The sequence below is a fragment of the Rissa tridactyla genome, chromosome Z (genome assembly GCF_028500815.1).
Source record: "Rissa tridactyla isolate bRisTri1 chromosome Z, bRisTri1.patW.cur.20221130, whole genome shotgun sequence".
NCBI classification, from domain to species: domain Eukaryota; kingdom Metazoa; phylum Chordata; class Aves; order Charadriiformes; family Laridae; genus Rissa; species Rissa tridactyla.
The window spans coordinates 51162863-51177886 of record NC_071497.1 but is presented as its reverse complement, the minus strand read 5'-3'; the positions used below and the strand labels follow the sequence as shown (position 1 = coordinate 51177886).

The 15024-nt window shown below is 34.2% G+C and overlaps 1 protein-coding gene across 7 annotated transcripts in view; it reads left to right on the top strand.

The window, feature by feature from the left end:
* The window catches only part of CNTLN (centlein), a 195718-nt gene that overhangs the window by 156094 nt on the left and 24600 nt on the right, over positions 1-15024 (top strand). For 4 of the 7 annotated variants that reach the window (XR_008463858.1, XM_054186070.1, XM_054186071.1 and 1 more), the window contains 5 exons: positions 5053-5217; positions 8570-8667; positions 10396-10522; positions 12162-12299; positions 12650-12835. Coding sequence is in view for 6 of the 7 variants with exons in the window: in XM_054186070.1 (XP_054042045.1) it covers positions 5053-5217; positions 8570-8667; positions 10396-10522; positions 12162-12299; positions 12650-12835 (714 nt within the window). In the remaining variant the exon portion in view is untranslated. Of the gene's footprint in view, positions 1-5052; positions 5218-8569; positions 8668-10395; positions 10523-12161; positions 12300-12649; positions 12836-13189; positions 13245-13332; positions 14124-15024 lie in introns of those variants that run through there. The other 3 variants (XM_054186074.1, XM_054186073.1, XM_054186072.1) reach the window with 3 other exon arrangements.

Sequence of the window (15024 nt, the reverse complement as noted above, 5' to 3'; positions counted from 1 at the left end):
AACATTGCTTTTATAAAGCTGATGAACTGCAGTTGTGCTACAGTGACAACTATGTTTTTTCTTTAGTAAAATACTTGAGATGAGAAATATACCTCTTATCTGCATGCTGATATTAGTTCTCTGCTGGGAACTAATTTAAACACTTCATGAGAGATTGACATTTTCAGTGCCTTAAACATCCTTAAAAGCTGCCTTGTTCCTTGCGAACCATATTTAGTATGACCTCATAATAATGTAGCACACCTCAAGTGTCATGCTTGTCTTTACTATGCACATTGGAGCTGTGTTCATCTACACTAGACAACTGCACTTCAAGGAAAGATATTTTTTTTTCTTGATAGGCAATTAGCAGTAATTAGGAAGATTCACTTCAGTAAGATGTCAACATGAGATTGTTTAAAAAAGTTGAATGTCAGTGGCTTTAAAAGAAGGTTTTTTCCCTGACACACAGGTATGGCATGTGAAACATGAAATGTTAATTTAACTTTTCTGCTTATTATTCATGCACAATATTATTTTGTCATTCAGATACTACACTGACAGAGTGCAAAGGGTGTTAAAATAGTGCTGCTAGAATAAAAAGAGGATTAATCTACCATTGGCCAATTAGCCAAAGGGTACTTAATGGTCTCTAAAGGCTACTGAAGTCTAACAACTAGCTAAAGCACTGGCAAAAAGTCCTCTATATTACCTTCATTTACTTGACATTTTGTGAAACAGTCATCTGGTGAAAACTGCATTTGGCTGAAAAAAAATTGTAACTTAGTGACACAGTAGACTTTAATAAATTTTCAGAAGAATAAATGACAATTTTTACATTTCAGAACTACTTCTTGCTTTTGGTGTCCTTGTTTCAATTTAGGGATAGGATATTAAGTCACCAAAGACTTCTGTTTTATATTTTGTCTTCAAGTCTGGAATACTAAGTAATCAAACACTTACAGCACTTGCATGAAAAAAAACTTTCACTGAGGATTTGGAGTTATTTGCCTTTTCTCTATATGATCACATTAAGTATGCAGCACAGTTAGCTTTTTAGTCTGGTATATATCTTTTCATATTTTCAGATAGCTACATACTGTCTTTATTAATTTTAGCTTTTTTTTCCTGTGACCCGTCAGGCAGAGATAGGTTTTGATTCAAGAGAACAAAACAGGGACAAAATTAGTGGGATTGACTCAGTAAATTTTGCCTTGGATGTTGTAAATAGGCTTATCATTATGTTTTAATAACATTTGATAGAGTGTGTAAAATCATAAATACTTAACTCTGTGCCTGCAAATATGTTTTGAAAAGTTTTTTCATAGTTTATGAGTGCCACAAGTACTGCTTATGTTGTATATTTTTCATGATCAAGCTAAAGCTGTGAGAAAATAGCATTCTATCTAAAACCTTCAGCTGAGCAGTGTTAGATTTTAAAATAGAACTTGGTAGAGGAGCTATGCATATAGCAAATGTATTTTATTACCTACTATAGCAAGGTTTCTTAGAGAAAAAAAAAAGGAATACGTTGACCTCAGGTTTCTTACAGACATGTCTATGCACGTTGTAATGTTTTCTTATGCCAGGATTTTAGGATGGGAAGCTTCATAGGAAATATGGAAATATGATTTTTAAACATCTGAGGATATTTATATTGGATTACAAAATAATTAGTAAAATAAGGTTATGTCATTGCTTAAAAAGTGTTTCAAGAATACCTGATTTGCATCCTATTTTATAATTTTGCCAAGAAATACATTCTACATAATAAATTCTGCAAATATAAATGTATGGGATCGCATACAGCAGTGGCTGTGCAATATCAGCCACCACCAACAGAAATGTCATTTTTGTACATGCCAGCTGCAGTAGGAGGGCAACTCTGCTGTAAACTGAGCTAGAAGCTCCTCACAGTGTTGTTGTGATGCCAAGGAGCAATAGGCCATTCCAGGAGCTTCCTACATTAATCCATGGGGCCTTCCACATAGCTGTCTTTCTGAGCAGAGGGCTTATGGTAAAAAGCCTTGGTGAGTCACTGGAAGTTTTACATTGACTACATAGAAACTTAGATTTCATCACTTATCCCTTTGTGTACAGCAGAACAGAGTGTCATGAGTATACCAGGAGCAAGGAGATTAAGATAGATGGATGTTAAAATATTGAATCTATAAACATCTGTTAAGCCAAAACACGCTGGAGGAGGTGCAGCAGACAAAGGCCGCTACATTGTGGAGGAACAGCGGTAGCCTGCCTTTACCAACATCTGGTCTAGCTGGTATTTAAGATTCTACCTTTCATCCTGGTGACCTCTTCCCCTGGAGTAAATCCTTTTTACTCGGTCACTCAGGATTTGCGTGCATGGTAGCACACACACAAAAAACCGCCTGTGTCTAAAAAACACAAAAGAACAAAAGACCTCACCTAAAACTTAGTGAGTGGTGAGGGACAGCAGAGTAATGAACTTGCTTCTTAAGTAAGTAAGTGCGAGGAATATCTTTTAGATATAAATATCTTGCTGGGGAAGGGGCGGGGGGCATGGGGGGGAGGCTGTTTTTCACATTCTACATAAATTTATATAGAATTTTCACATACTCTTTTAATATATTGCAAATAGAAGAATAATGCAATAGAATTATCAACTCTGTAACACCATTTACATTGTCTCCAGAGCTGTTAAGAGACAGCCTTCTTGATATCTGCGATTGCAGTTGTGTGTCTATCTTCTTCTGCTTTTGCAAGTTGAGGGGTGTTTGTCTTGTCCATCATACACTACTTTCACTTCACCCCTATAGTTCTGATGCTGTTTCTGAATTTATGTGCATTCGTATTTCAGTAATTTTTTTCTACCTCCTCACTTAAGTAAATTCTACAGCCTCTGTAGCACTGTCCTCTTTGGCACCTGTCCCATGAAAGCCTTTTCTTTTTCAATATATTTGCTATCATTTGGGGGGATGTGGCCACTGCAATCATGGCATTTTAGACCAGATACATTTTGGCAGCATCAATAGCCTAAGAAACTTCAGAGAGTCATGAGTTATCTTGGGCAGATTTGGGGGCATTTCTAGTTTTAATCAGAGATATTGATCTAGCCATGATTTTTTTTTTTTTTTTTTGCTTTTCTTTTTATGAATAATTTATTATAGAGACACTGAATCATGAAATTCTGCATGTAGAAATACTGGCTATACTGGACAAATTAACCTAATCCTTCTATCTTTCTGTACTGCTACTGGTCTTGCTTATTAAAGTAGCCTTCATTTTGTCTTACTCAGACTGTATTAATTGTGAGGATAATATATCAGATTAAGGAATAGCCAATTAGAAAATACATTAACACTATTTATCTCTTGTTCAATAATGACAGCAGATGCAGAAGAGAATGGAAAAATTAACCCCTTTACTAAGAACAGCACTTATCTCAGATACATATGTAAACTGCCCATTGGCTTTAATTAATGCACTTAAGTGTGAAATCTGTTAGAGTTTTAACTTTAAATACAGGGTGCATTTTCATGTATCCATGTTTTTTTTTTTTAAGTAATGCAAAATCTACAAGTGTTCTCATGTCATTCTTAATGGGAATAAACATGACCATAAGTAGGTTTTTCTTTTATTTGGATATGTATGTGATCTTCAGGAGATCGATATGGAAGTGCATGTGTATATAAACACATGCATATAAAAAGGTTTTTCTAGTAACATCAACCAGTATAAAATCTATTTTTGAGTTAAATAATGAAATGGTTGGAAGTAGATCACTATCTCTTAACTTTCTCTCACCCATGTTTTTTTGTGTACCAGCATATAATCTGGTACACATTTAGTCATTTCAACCTATAGTATCTTTGCAGTTTCTTAGCAGGATTCTTCACAAAGGAAGGTTTTTTTGCCCTTTGTGAGATTTCAATACCATTTTGTGTAATTGTTCCTTATGTTAAACTACCATATTACATTCTTCTTTGGGATAATAAGGTAGTACTATAGTTACCCTCTTAAGGAGCAGGGAGTTGTTAGGCCATTGGTGGCTTTCAGCTGACTACAGAATTGTGAAAGTTAACCACAAGCATGAAGATTATTTCAGTTCTGCTTTTCACAGAAAAACATTCAGTATTATTTAAATTAAAACAAATATTTTATTTAAAAGATTACCTCTATAAGGAGAACTGCGAAATATAGTTACAAAGATTGACTAAGTCTTGTCAGTTGTCAATCAAGTGCAACAAGACTGAGAGTTTGTTTGCGTGTTATTTATTTGAACTAAATCCCTAACAAGCCTCGTCTGCTAATTGGACTTAGCATTTATGTTGCTAAATGAGAAGCGTTTTGGCTGCAGTATAGGGTGGTAAGACCTACCCAGTGGAATAAACAACTAACATCTGTTATCCTGTCCTGCTCCAGCTTGGCTTTTACCACTTAAGTACCTCAGCCCTAGAGTCAAGGTTATGGAATATGTGGTTCTCTGGCTATGGTGCATATATGTGAAAGGGAAGAAATAACACAACATGAGTAAAGACCAGCCAACCAGAAGATATTTAGTGCAGCTGGTCCACTTTGCTTTAACCTCTACAAGCCCTACAAATATCAAAACAAAAGCCAAGAGAAGGGTGTATGTTTTATAGCAGTTGTCAACACAGCAATTCAAGTGAGCTTACTGTGGTCACCATTAAAACAGATTTGACATTTAACCACCTTTAATACACATTGGTGCCTGAGACACCTTGGTATTACTTCATGCTAGGGGTAGAAATAATTGCTGAATCCCAGAGAGGCTGTAGGTAAACAGATTTCAACAGTAACTAACTACTGTTACAGTTTTGTATGGTAATTTTTTTTAATTAGCTTGCCTTTTAAAAAAATTACTTTTTTTTAATGCTGGTTGTCTTCTCTTTCCTGACAGATTTGATCTTTGCGTGAACTAGAGAATTCACGTAACAGCTATGCAATATAATTACAGATATTATATATACCGTTTCATTCCTCTTGAATTCTGACCTAGAGAAGCATCTTATATGATCAAGCAGAAATACTTCTGGGATGCAATTGTGATTGTTTCTTTGGTTTGTAAAACAGTTGTTAACCTCCAACCTGGCCAAGTGGCAACAGGAGAAGGAAGACTTACAAGGAAAACTGAAGTTGAGAGAACATCTGTCTCAAACTGCTGGCAAGAGTGAAGCCACACCAGCTCTTTCAAAGAACAGAGATTTAGAGATGAAACAGCTGCAGTGCAAACTAAAGGTGACAGAACAGATTATCTAGTGCTGAGGATAATTCATATGAACAGCATTTCATAACTGGGTCAAGTAGATACACGTATACTCACATATGCATATCATTTATATATATCTTAGCCAATGATTAGCAACTTCGATCTTAGATAACCTTTGATGTTAAGCAGAAATGTAGTCATAAGCAGGAGAATTAGAAGTTACAATTAAAACAATTTTTGCAGATCAAATAGGCCAGACAGGAAGGCTTGCTGTGTTTTCACACAATGATTAAATGCATCTTGTTGGGAAGTGCTGTGGAATTACTTCAATGAGAATTGTGTTGATTCCTTGCTTCCTTTAAGGAGGAGGTAAGCAATAGCTATCTATGAAAGGGGAGCAAAGAATTTGAGCTGATGGGGTGGCTTATGTAATGTAATAGTGTTATGTTACCTGTATGTCACTGCTATTCCTGTCTTCACAGAGACATCATTCTTTTTGTGTTTGTATTTTCATAGATTAGCTGGTAGGAAAATGCTAACTTGTTGATAATTTCATTTTTTAGTCTCCAGTGATTCTGTTATAATGTGGATGATGTAGGTGCTGTACTGTGTTAATCTGAGAGCTTTCTCAGCAGGTGGCCTGCCTCAAACATATTAATTCTTCCTCTCTTCTCACTGGAGGAAATATATGTGCAACAGCATGTCTTAAAGTTGTTCTTTTCCATAATTTTGTGTTTAATAGTCGAGGAAAAAGGTCAAAATGGTGCACCGTCTTGCTGCTAGAAGAAGTGGCACACTAGCAAGCTGGCTGCTGAAGGATCAACTGGAAGAAAAGGCCATATTACATGAGTGATATAGCCGGCTCTGTCTCTGAGAGCTGGATTAGCTGTGCTAGCGCATGAGGTGTGGGTAGTGCTCAGACCTCTTAGCTGTTGGTGGTAATCATGGTATTACAGATCTTGCCTATAGCACACTGGATGCGCAACATCTAAATTCAGGGATTAGTAAAGGTAGGTCACATTGATAAAGAGATGAGGGCAGCAGGGAGTAGCCATGAAAAGGCACATAATTTGATCTACTTTAATTATGAGAAAGAGATCTTGAAACCATACACGCTGACTTCTTGAGTGTTGATTTTAGATTTGTGTTTGACTAATCTGTTTCTGTTGCTAGTGAGTGGTAATTTCTGTTAATTAGGGTTGTTCCTTTTTAGATGAGTGTCCTCATTATCCAGAAACCTAGTAGTCAATTGCTCTATTGAAGTAAGAAATATAAAAAATGAGGAATTTTTTTTTTTTTTGGTAAAATACTCTAGGAGTAAGACTCATGCTAGAAGCCTACTTTATTTGTCTGCTACTTGTGAACTGCAAAATACATTGCTGAAAAATCAAAGGTTTTTTTTGTTTCTGCAGCAGAAGAAACATTTAGCAAGCATATATAAATCTGGTGTCAAAAAGACTAATGTGACTTTTAATTGCTCCTTAAAGATGTATTACATCTTTAATGTAAAAAATAAACCATGTATCCAAAACTACATTTAGAGTAAACATAGTCTGTGACCCCATATCCAGATTAGTAGAGTAAAGCTACTGGTTGCTGAATTGTGTGAGAGTTTGGACTGTAAGGGCCTCAGAAGCTACTTAAATCAAGTTGCTGAAATTCTTAGCCCTATTTTGACCTAATATTTTTCAAAAATTTAAGTCCTGCAAGTAATTTTTAGCAGAAGAAATTGGCAAAAGTTCTTGACTGTTGTTCCAGGCTATCTAGCATGCTTAAAAAGTTACAAAAAAGTCTCCTAAATGTCTGAATGCGGAAGCAGCAAAAGCTTTCCTTATAGCTCAAAAATAGTACCTGGTTTTGTTGGTTAATTTTTTTTTTTCCTCAGAGCTATCTTTGCAGTGTTTGTTTGTGTTGTATGTAATGATTCCTTGTATCTTTGCCAATAGGAAGAAATGTGTTAAGTGTGGGTGCTGAGTTTGGAAGCAAAATACCATAAGCATATATCTTTGCCTCTGAGCATGTGTAGAGGCCCACCTAAGTGTTCCAAGTTTGTGTCTGGTGTGTAAACCATGTAACTGGGTGCTGTGCTTCACGCTAATGAAGCTCAAGCTCAAGAAACAGGTCTCAGGAAACTCAGGAATATTCTGCTAGCATACATCATTTTAACAATTTTCTGGTTATACCTCACATTATAATAATAGTAAATAGACTAGACAAGTTATTAAGAACAATATTTTACATCTAACTATGCACACAAGAATATATACTCCCCTTGAGGTGCACAGAGTTATGTACAATACTCCCATTAATGTTAATAGGCGTTACAAGTCTGCACTGAGCAGAGAAATTCTCCTGAAGTATCTTTGTTTACAGCATGTCTGATCTGTTCACTTATTCTTTACACATAATAAGTAAAAAGCTCTAGTACAGTGAATGAACCTGCATGCATTTAGGCACACATGTGTGTTGTGCATACACTTAACACATATGTATCTTTTGGCAACACCTTTTGGAGTTCTGAAATCTCTAAGTGCACTATGTTTGGGCTGCCATTTTCAGCAACGGCATTCAATGCATATGCTCAGATTGCTAAGATGGCTACTTAGTTAAATTTCGTATTTTTATTTCTCTAGAGTGATTCAGTTGTTCTATATTATATAAATATATATATATAAAAGTCTTGGGTAGGTTATCTGTGAGTTTGCATGGAGCAACTGAGGCTTTTTTTTTACTTCCTACTATATACAATAAGGAAAGGCCAACAACTATATAATTCTCCTTGCTGGAATTACACATTCCTGAAAGGATCATACCTTTTTGTTACTGAAGTGTAGCATTTGTGTTAGTGTGGCCAAATGGAAATGTCTTTGTCTTGTGCTTTGAGTTTCAAGGGACACAAAACCAACTGCTGCTGTACATTGTCTTGTATTTCTAAATGCACAAGATGAACGGCATTATTGGAAATTGTTGCTTCATAGATGTAGGCCCCTTGTGCTGTAGAACTATATCATTCAAGGATGTAGTTCAAATAAAGATCCAACTTTATTTCTCTTCTTTTCTGTTGCCTTTTCAGCTGACCATGATATGCAAGAGAAAATGTGGTCCTGATAGGTGCACTGGGCTTACAGGTGTCCTGGGGAACATCTATTAATCATACGTTATTAGAGCAATGGAAAAGTACTGATTTTTATCATATTTTCCAAGGAATGTACTTCTGCTTAAGTGTTGCTCGAAAGTAAGAATACTCCTTTTATACCAATTAATTTCTAAGAACGTTCATAAAATGTGGAAGTTTACACAGCCCGTTGTTCCAAAAAATTTGCTGTTGACTGCAATAATATTCAGTTTGCTTTATTTATATTCTAATATTTTTCAATATAGAATTCGAATAATGAAATCAGTAAGCAGTCGACCACCATTAAGTCACTAAAAAATGAAGTCCAGGAAAAAGAAGAACGGGTTCGGGAACTACAAGCCAAGTACGTGCACACTTCTATCCATTGTGTTTGGTGCCACCCAGTGGCTGCTCTATAATTGTTACAACATTAACTGTTCTTAAATAGATTTTTAAGAGAATGCTTTATTCTTCTTTTTATTGCAGTCTTGCAGACTGTTACAGGGCTTTTTTTAGAAACTAGAGGAATACATGCTAAAATTGCATTTTGTTTAAACTGATGAGTGATTAGCTAGCTACAGTACCTGTATTGCACTAAGAATACCTTAAATCAAAACTCAGACTATAGAGTAGACTATTTTATCCTTGATGTAAGTCTAAATGAATTCCTCAGCACTGTTAAACACAGCCTTTCAAATACAATAATTCTTTGCCTAGGGGCTAAGAGACATGTCAAGGTTCAGATGCTTAAACAAGATTAAATATTCAGTCTTATATTCATAAAAAGTTCAAAAGGACAGTTGTATTTGTTTCTATCTGAATTGATTAAGGTTTACTACTCGTTTTGAAATTCACATGTATTGTTGTGAAGTATGCAACTGAGATTTTTGTTCTACCTACTTTAACTGATATAATACTGTTCTTCAATTATATTACTATATAAACATAACCTGTTAGTATATCTGTGAGTTTTTTGCTGGTCCCAGAGTTTAACTCCTCTAGCAAGTCTAATTTTTTTTATTTGTAGATACAGTACAGTTTATGTATCTGAAATTAGTTAATTTCAAAAATAAAGAACTCTTAAAATTGTTAAATTTTGTACATTGTGTATTTTCTGTTTCAAAATAAACCTGAATTTTTCCACCTTAAGAATTAAATTTAAAATAGTTATTGCTTATCATGCTTCCTTTATAAAATAGATACTCTTTTGTCATAAACTGTAAAATATAATCACCAAAATAAAACTAACAGTATAAATGTGAAAGAGATAGAAGAAATGTTAAGATGCACTGTTTTCCTGATTTTTTTTAATAGATGATATAAACAATGTTTTATTCCTGAACATATTACCATCATTCATTTTGCTTTCATTTAAAAAAAATCTAGAAGTCTGCACATATTCAGGTTTTGGTTATGCTTATATTTAAAATACTTATTTTTATCATAATGGTGTAGGCATTTTATAAAGCACAATTTTCTTATTGAATGGAGATTACATTGTAGAACACAAATTTCTTTTTTTGAGAATTTTCTGAAAAATGCTGATATTATTTCTAGGTTTTGCGGTTTTTAAGAATTATTATTTTATCGGACATATTATAGAGACAGAGATTTTTCATGTATTTCTGTGTATTAATCATTTGGATGAAAGGAGACTTCCCACTTTCACTTTCTTTTAAAAATAATTTTGTGCAAAATAGTGTTTGGTGTCTGCTTCAGACACCAAAGAAATTTAATTAATTATATTTTGTGTGTTGAACAGTTTTTTTTTCCTTTTTTTTGAAAATAGCTTAAGAAGAATTATTATGGTTTCAGATCAAACAAGTTAGAGCATAAACCACAGCAAAAAGCAAATCACAACTAAATAGAATATTTAGAGATAAGTATGTTTAATAAGACACTTGAAACTGATTTTAATGATTGAGGATAGGGTAAATTGCAAGAATTGCATCAGCTTTTATTTTAAAAAATATTCTAAAGCTTCAGGAATGATAGTTTGTCTACTGCATTTATACTTTTTAGTTGTTTAAAATAGTTGCATATTAACAATATTTTCTAACAGTGACATGCAGCGTGACTTCTTTCCTTCTAGGATTTCTCGATTGGAGAGGGACCTTAGTATGAAAAGACATCTGATAGAAGACTTACGGTCTCGTCTAAAAGCAAATCAAGAAAATGAGAAAACCTCTAATGAAACATTGGAAAGTCTTGAGAGAAAGGTGCTTCTTTCTTGCTATTGATAGTTTTAGGAAAAGCAAAAGCTGGTGGATTTACTGAAGTTATTTCAACACGCTATACATACTAAATCAATATATTGCTTTAAGCAAACAACATACAGTTAATCTAAGGGTGTAATTCCCTCCACTATAATTTGTATGAAGTCAGTATATGGTGATAGCTTGGATGGATTCAGCATAATTTAATGTACGTTCATAAGAGGTGTAATTAAATATTAAAGTATTCAGAACTCTGAGTTGCAAGGATATAGTCTAAGTAGTGAGATTTAGTTTTATGTACTGTAAGTTCATAAAATATAGTAGACCTGAAACAAGTGTCATTTTACATGACGTATGCTGATGAAGTCCCTGCACCTCTCCTGGCTATAGCAGTTAAATGCTTTAATATGTTACTCTATTTTCTTTTGCAATGTTATAAATGATTCACAGTTCTTAGCTTAATGTAATTCTGTCTAAGTAGAGCTTGATTTCTATAGCAAATTATTTTCTCCTGAAAAATTCTAGGATGATTTCACTGAAGCTAGGAGAACTTATCTATGTTTTGGCATCTTTCTGTATTATCCAACCAATGTATTGCACTTCAGCCTTTAATACCAGAAAAAGATTATGGCACTTGGTTGTCTGCGAGGTTAGGCAGCGTATGACTCCAAAATAGAAATAAACCATTTACCAATTTGCTTTGGTTTTCCTAGAATGCAGGTTCTTACTGGATAGCACAAATACTATCTCTGCTTGCAGTTATATAGCACTTCCAGCTCTAGAGAGAGCTACTGTCTTACCCTCCGTGCCAAAGATAAGGTATTATTAAGAAATCCGCAGACAGAGAGTGATAGCATAAGAAAGCAAGGGAGCTAAAGTATGAAACGAGATAAAAGCCTGGTTTTGGTTTTAAGATGGAAGATTTAGAATGGAAGTATGTACTTCAATGCTGTTCTTGGAGTATTTTAAGTGCTGCATTTCTTAGATTCCAGAGAATCGAATTCCATACATTAATTTGATTATTCCATGTGGAAAATCAACTTGATAAATTTTACAGTATCTTCAGCAGATGATCAAAGAAATTCCCTGTTACTTAATACTGTCAGGAAAACTTTGTGATTAATACTGTCAGGAGAGCTGAATGATTTTCTAGGAGCATTGGTCTATTTCATTTTACCCAAAATCAGTGTTTGCATTGTATGGTAAAATGATAATAATTATCTGAGAGGCTTTATAGACTATTAACTTGTAGACATTTATCATTTTCTTAGATGAGTTTTAATTAATGGTTTTAGCTCTGATTGATAGAAGAAATGAGTGGAAGTTGTGGTTTACTCCCTTTTGCACACACCATAAGAGTAAAAAATACATACAAACAAACAGCTCTGCAAATGAAGAGCTTTTCTTTACACTTAATAGAATTCATGACTTTATGTAACAAGATTGTATGCAAAACAATCTCTACTGGATTGGCAGCAGAGTTTTATTAAAGACTGTAATTTCAGAAAAAGGTATTCTAATAAAATTATTTAAATAATACAGATATGTTTATGCAATATAGGTAAGCTTAGTTTTGATTTTATTTTCATTTTTAAGTTTTATATCTTAATAGTCAATGGCTTTTGACCTTCCATTATTTCAGGTTAAGGCACTGGCTGAAGACTGTTCGAACAAAAAAACTTGCATTGACTCACTGAAACAAAGACTGAATGTAGCTACAAAGGAGAAGTCTCACTATGAGCAGATGTATCACAAGGCTAAAGATGAGTTGGAGAAAAAGGTACATTAGAGATGTGGTGGCTCCGCCCTGGAACTTTTTCATACCTCACTTTCAAATGAAAAGTTGCAAGGTCATCATCTTAGACTTCCTAAATATAGAAGGGGGAAAAAGAACAGAATAATAGTAATGTCTTTTGCTGATTTACTTGAATCTGGAATTTAGATGCAGACCTAATGACTGAAAATGAAATTACTTTTTCCCATGAAATTACATTTTATATATTGCAAGTTGAATGTTGTGTGGTGTTAACTATTGTGTGGGAAGTTGGTTTGTTCATTCATTAGTGGTCTACCATACCTGCCTATCAGCTTGTACCATATCACTGCTGTTTGTCTGCGGATATATTTCAGGAACTCAAGCTTAACAATCTAGAGAGCAAAATGATTGAGACTGAATATGCCATGACTGAACTTGAGGCTACTGCATCTCAACAGCTACAGGGCTTGGCTAAACAGACTGAACAGGCTTTGGAAACTGTGCAGAAGAAGCTGCTGCTCACCAATGACAAAGTAGAAGAGTTCATGACATTTGTGAAGGTTTGAGTTTTGATTTTATTTTGAGTGTTCACCTAAATAAAGGTATTCTTGAGTGGAAAAAAAAATGTTTCCAGTTCCTGCTCTGGCCTGGTGTCAGTTCTGAACTGGTCTAAACAGGGAGAAAGAATAAATGTCTCTAGGTCTCTCTTCTGGACTTCTGTAGAATTCCGTAATTTTTATTAGTCATCTTTTTGTATATGCTGCCAGTGTACTTGTTCCCAAGAAAAAGTGCTTAGTTGTATAGCAAATTACTCTGCAGGAAACAATTTCCCAACACATTTAAGAAAATAATTCATATCTGTTGATTAGTGTGAATGATGTTATTTTCCACATGCACGTGCTTTTTTATTGCAGAAATGTTAAATAAGGAAGCCCCTCTATTGCAAAGTTGAAAGCAGTTTCAAAAGCAGTATGTAGCATATTCTTTTCTTATTTTGGTTAAAACTTAACAGTCTGCTACAGCGCATCATGCAATAATACTGTGTGGTGTTATACAGATCGCTTCATCACACTGCTTCAGCGTGTTCTACTGAATGGACTAATCTGTGTTTTGTAACTTAATATTTGAAATACACATATTATATATTTTTCTGAAATATCCACTATGTCCCTAAGAATTATGATGCCTATTCAGTATATATCTGTCTTGAATTTAGCTATCTACTATATACCTACTTTCAGATAGTGTTATATCTTACTAACGCATGGAACAGATCCACTTCTCTACTGTTCTTGAATTCCTGTTGAGGTGAGCTGCTTTCAGATATATTTGAGCAAGTCTGGTACCATCCGAAGTAAAGAGCAGTGGTATTTTGATGCACTGTAAAAAGACGACATATATAGTTATCTCTTCATTAATAACGTTCCACCGTGGATTGAAATTTAGTAACTTAAATAGTTGTGCAGTTTACCTTCTTTCTGTCATCAACAGGTAACACGTCACTCTACATGTCAGTTTTCAGACCTCTGGCATTGGCCTGAAACCATCCCATGTTCAATTCAGCTGCAAAATTCACATCAACTTCATTATGAAAAAAGTCTGAACAATGTTGAATGCACTTTAAAATCCTAAATTCAAAGAATTTGTAAGCTAAAATATCTAAGATGAAAATGAATGAGGATTGAATTCCATTTAAAAAAAGTGCCTAATATTTAAAAAATTAGTTATTTTATTTTTTAAGTTTATGATTAAAATAAAAGCTATCTTTTATTTGCCTTGTTTCATAACCCTTGTGGAAGTGGAATAAAACTGGTCACTGTGGTCCTGTGATTCAGAAGTATCTTGCCTATTCTTGAACAAACTGTTATTTTTCATGGGGGAAAATGTGCTTTCTTCTAATACACAATGCTTCCACTAAGAGGAAGAAATGAGTGTTCGGTCTACAGCTGCTTTCTTCTTTTTGGCTAAGTATGGGAAAGTCAGAATTAATGTAATGTATTATCCATTTTTTTAATGAAATACTCCTATGTCATTGATGACAGAGAGATGCAATTCAGTCTCCTTTCAGGCTGCTATAAATTTTGGAATGTCTTCATTGAATAAACTGAAGTAGCAATTATAGACAAACGAGATAAACAGGTGTTCATACTATCAATACTTTGCGTGCTTCCATAATGACAAGTTTGTCAAAAATTAGAAAATAAGAAAGTAAAAGGTCTTCTGTTTTCAAAAGTAGTTGTAATGAGGAAAATCACCTATTAGCAACTATTGTGATACTTCCTTTGTTGTTGACTAAGATGACTGCTTCTCTGTTAGTTACCATGAATATTCATGGTTGTACTGCATGTGAAAAGAATGTTAATATGTAGTTTCTCTAGAAATAATAATAATAATATTTAGCTAATAAAGTTAAATACGTAGTTTCTCCCCTGGATAAAAGAATATGTGTGCATATTTCAAGTCACATTTTTGCTGACTACTGTTACTCTGCAGAAGGATTTTTTGAAAATAAGGATGCTGTCTGTAAGTCAAATATTGATGAACAGGGAGTTCCTCAGTAGACTGCTTTGTTTAGTTAGGTACTAAATATTTAGGGGAAAAAGTTCTCTGAAATCAGATTTTATTCACAGTATACCACTATAAAAAATATAGTTGAAAATTGTTGGCGTTTCAGTGGAATTTTGTAGTATATCAAGTAAATCCTGTTCAAATACCTCTTATGTATCTGATACTATGACCTGCATAGGAA